At 27.1% G+C, this 2,474-nt stretch overlaps 1 protein-coding gene across 1 annotated transcript in view; it reads right to left on the reverse strand.

The window, feature by feature from the left end:
- Window positions 1–1,420: 1,420 nt before the first annotated feature.
- Window positions 1,421–2,474, reverse strand: part of LOC108572240 (ubiquitin carboxyl-terminal hydrolase 45) — a 6,540-nt gene continuing 5,486 nt past the window's right edge. Inside the window, exons 11-13 of the mRNA XM_017934439.1 lie at window positions 2,154–2,420; window positions 1,899–2,059; window positions 1,421–1,493 (exon numbers count right to left, since the gene is read on the reverse strand). Of these exons, the coding sequence (XP_017789928.1) occupies window positions 1,421–1,493; window positions 1,899–2,059; window positions 2,154–2,420 (501 nt within the window). The remainder of the gene's footprint in view (window positions 1,494–1,898; window positions 2,060–2,153; window positions 2,421–2,474) is intronic.

Below are 2,474 nucleotides of genomic sequence, written 5' to 3' on the forward strand. Positions count from 1 at the left end.
TTTCAATGTACATTTTTTATAAACAATTAAAATTAAATTTATAAATAATTATAAGTTTTAATATTAACCAATAATCCATCTTAGGCTGTACACAGAAAGCGGGAAGACTGAGTTTGATCTCGTGACTGACACGGTTTTTCAATTTTATTTTAAATGGTGTAACGTAATTGAAATATACATACACCTTTTGCATTAGATGATATATCTAACTTAAACATCGTCTGCGTTTATAATGGAAGAAACTAGTAAATATTTGCGCTTAATAAAAAAAATAAGTAATAACAATCTAACATAAGAGTTATGGTTAATAGTAATTTATTACTATAAATGCAGTTAAAACATATATACACGATTCTAAACGATTCAAATTCAACTTTGAACTTGATAACATTTACAATAAACCACAATAACATTTCTTTTATTGGTACTTTTAATTTTAAATCTAATCTAAAACCCTAAAATAATTATATAACATTTAATTAATATTTCCGTGAAAAAGAATAAGTAATAATAAAAAAAAATGTCAGTTAAGTAAAAATTTAATTAGTATGACCTTTGTATGTATTTTATTAATTATAATTGCATTTAGAAAGATTCAACTAAAGTCAATTACTTGTTTGGAATGATAAAAATATTAATTCCCAATTCATTTTATTACTTATTTATTCTAAATCCAAATTTCATTGTTGCTTCATATGTTTTATTCTTTATTACTTTGTTAGAATTTTAACGCGGCAGAACCTTTTTGATAATTTGATAGTACTAGACTTGTATAACTTTAGCGACGCATAAGTACCGCAGCAAAAATAGCATTTATTGTTGCAAATAGTTGTTCATACAAATATTCTAAATATTTGATAAAATAAACATTTTGAAATAATGTTCTAAATAGTGAAAATAATAAAATCTTGAAATAATATTTAAAAAATGTTACATGTGTTTTTCGATATTGCTAATTATAATGAAAAATGATTTGACAACGAGTAAAAAGAAATCTATTTAAAAGTCACAAAATTACATACAATTGATTCTTTTGAAATTTTACATACTTGTAGATTCATATACGATTTATCGATATTTGGCGTTGAATTTTTATCCAATGCTAAGAAAAAGAGGGTGAGGAACTATCTTTTCTTTCCTTCTTTCTCTCAAAATGGACACAAGAAATAACAAGAATTATTCACTTCTATAAGTATCTACAAATATGTAAAATTTGAAAAGTCATACATATTCAACAGTTGTAACATTTTATGTTCAAGTCAACAGCTCCAGAAATGAATTTTAGAATTGCTCTTGATTAACTTATATAATCAAGCTTTTATAATGTTTTGAGGTTCTTTTAATTCCTTTCTTTTCAATTAGTGTTTTATTGTTATAAAATCCAAATCTTCGTACTTAAGTTCAACGTCTGCGATAGTATTCAGAGAATTCTTTCATAAAAGAGAAGATAGGCTTGACTTTGCAGCACAGTTGTTTCATCGACTTCCATTACCCTAAAAAATGAAATTAAGTTATCTAAAAAAATATCTAAATTTCTACATTTAAACCATTCCTTTATCTCTAATAGTTTCTGAGATATTGAACTAAATAGGTTTCGACACTCCAACTTTGGGGCTGTTTTCACCCCGTCAATATGAATGTTGACCGATAAAAGAAAATACGTGTTAATAATTTTTTTCGAGAACTACATCATATGTAAGTTTCAATAAAACCAGTAAGTGACATTTGGGGATGTTCTCTTCTAAGACAAAGTAACTTTTCATATTCATTCCATCTTATTCAATGATTACTTCATATAGAAGTTTTCCACAATCACTGTATTTGATTATCAGTTTTAATTTTAAAGACAATAAACCCTTGCTTATATTTGTAACTATAATAAAAAAAAAAATATATACCTAGAGTCCGAAATATGATACCATTTACCAGGTGGCGGTTCCACTGTTTCTTCTGCATCAGAATCAGAACTCGAAGCATATGGGCTTTCTTGTGAATCTTTAACATCTTTTGATGGCAAAAATGACCATCGAGGATCATCTGGTGTTAACGGTAATCGCGACTGCAAAAAATTTGTAATTTTTCGGATATCTTTAGCAATATATTATATTGATTTATAAAATTTTAAAGCAAATTTTTAATATCTAAATAATTACCTTTACATAAGCAACATAATGTCCACCATGAATAGTTCCACTATGTTCAACAACACCATAAAGTGCATAAATTCTAGCTTTTTTATGATTCTTACAGATAGGTGCTAGATCGAGCAATATTGGAAATGAAACATGTCTTGATACTTTGCGAAAATCAACTCGTTGCGCTTGCATTCTTTTTAGGTGAAGGATCAAAACCGCAGGTACTCGGGAGATCAAATATTGTTTTGTACTTGGAGTACATACCATCTTATAATTCTCTCTCACCTGGAAAAAGTGTTCCCATTATATTGGGAAATTCAAGACTGTATTCTTTATGTC

The sequence above is a fragment of the Habropoda laboriosa genome, unplaced genomic scaffold (assembly GCF_001263275.1).
Source record: "Habropoda laboriosa isolate 0110345459 unplaced genomic scaffold, ASM126327v1 scaffold65, whole genome shotgun sequence".
NCBI classification, from domain to species: domain Eukaryota; kingdom Metazoa; phylum Arthropoda; class Insecta; order Hymenoptera; family Apidae; genus Habropoda; species Habropoda laboriosa.